General features: G+C 39.5%; 1 protein-coding gene across 1 annotated transcript; it reads left to right on the top strand.

The window, feature by feature from the left end:
• Nucleotides 1–81: 81 nt before the first annotated feature.
• LOC107579511 (elongation factor Tu, mitochondrial-like) lies at nt 82–1,453 on the top strand (the record flags this gene model as incomplete). The annotated part of the gene is made up of 4 exons (XM_016265340.1): nt 82–169; nt 687–733; nt 1,025–1,163; nt 1,243–1,453. Coding segments are annotated over exons 1-4 (434 nt in total), but the record flags the coding sequence as incomplete, so codon positions are not given.
• Nucleotides 1,454–1,718: the final 265 nt, after the last annotated feature.

The raw sequence follows: 1,718 nt of genomic DNA, 5'->3' as shown, positions 1-1,718 counted from the left end.
ATGTAAAGAGCCGACTGTTCAGTTTTACATGGTCGATTTGTTTAGAATGTTTACGGTAAGGCGCAAACCGCGTCCAGTGTTGATGGCGTCTGTGTGCGTCTCCGCGCATGCGTGTTTGTCGTTGTCCGCAAAATGGCTGCGCTCGTGGGCGTCCGCGCGTGCCTCTCCGGTAAGTTACGAAATGTGTTTCTTTTTCTTTTCGTGTGACATTGACCTTGTTTTCAAGCTACGGGTGTTTTACGTGCGGAATCTATCATTTATACGTGTATATGTGAATGTCAGTGTGGATAGAGGAAGGATGCTCGGGCGTTCCCTAAGCAAGGTCAAGTTCCTCAGTCTTGTCTTATGTACCATAGAGATACAGCAACTTAAATGACAGTAATGCATCAGGTGGTGCATGCGTATGTAACTGAGAACCTGTCCTGTGTCAAGATTAGACTTCTGGGAAATGGATTAGGATTGTTTCAGCCTCGTGCTATTTTTGACAGCTATGCAAAGAGACTGTTTGATTCATTGGTTTTGTTGTGGGTTGATTAATGTGATAACGAGCCCTGTTTTGAATTGTTTTCATTGTTGAAGTAATGTGCGGACTCGTACCTGAATCTGAAGACAGTATAAATCTCATGTAGATGAATTATTAGGTTTGTGTGTGACATAAAGCTAATCCCCCCCCTCATGTTTTCCAGCTCTGCAGTTGACCTCCCCGAGTTTACTGCACAGCTCTTATAAACTGGTGAGTGTTTTCATGTTCAAATGTCCATAACTTCACACAGTAGAAGATTTTATTGAAATGCATTAGAGTAATAATATTATTTAGGATTATCGTAATCAAAATATTGTAAACTGCATAATTATTAAATCCAAATTAACTTAAGCTAACATTTATCAAACCCAACATTTACCCTTTTTTTTTTCAAATGACTTATATATTTAATTGCAATGTATGACAAATAATGCCACTAAGGTATAGTATTATAGGAACAAGTCATATTGAAATGTATGAATGTTTTTTTTTTCTCCTTAGAGCGCAGTTCCTCTAAGTCGAAGGAATTTCGCAGCAGAGGCAAAGAAGGTTTTCTCTCGTAGTAAACCCCATTTGAACATCGGGACCATTGGTCATGTTGATCACGGCAAAACCACGCTGACTGCCGCCATCACCAAAGGTAAACTGACGACTTAATTTTTGCTCTTATTAATCAAAAGTGGTGCGCTGAGTGCATTTTCTTCATCTGTTTGTGTCAGTCCTTGCCGAGGCCGGCGGTGCACGTTATAAGACGTATGAGGATATTGATAATGCTCCTGAAGAGAAGGCTAGAGGAATCACCATCAATGCCTCGCATGTTGAGTACACCACCGCCAACAGACACTACGCTCACACCGACTGCCCCGGACATGCTGACTACGTCAAGGTATTGCACACAGATCACATATCTGACTGCACTACCATTCAAAAGTTTGGGGTCATTAAGAGAAGAAATTAATACTTTTATTCATCAAGGATGCATTATATTAATCAAAAGTGACAGTATAGACACTTATAATGTTACAAAAGATTTCTGTTTCGAATAAATGCTGTTCACTTGAGCATATTATTCATCAAAGAATCCTAAAAAAAAATGTATCATGGTTTCCACAAAAAAACCTGATAATACTAGAGGAATAAATGTTTCTTGAGCAGCGTATTAGAATGATTTCTGAAGGATCATGTGACACTGAAG

Source organism: Sinocyclocheilus grahami, unplaced genomic scaffold, assembly GCF_001515645.1.
Source record: "Sinocyclocheilus grahami isolate Dianchi unplaced genomic scaffold, SAMN03320097.WGS_v1.1 scaffold17856.1, whole genome shotgun sequence".
Lineage (NCBI taxonomy): Eukaryota > Metazoa > Chordata > Actinopteri > Cypriniformes > Cyprinidae > Sinocyclocheilus > Sinocyclocheilus grahami.
Note: the sequence above shows the minus strand (reverse complement) of the source record. Positions and strands in the feature narration are given on the sequence as shown.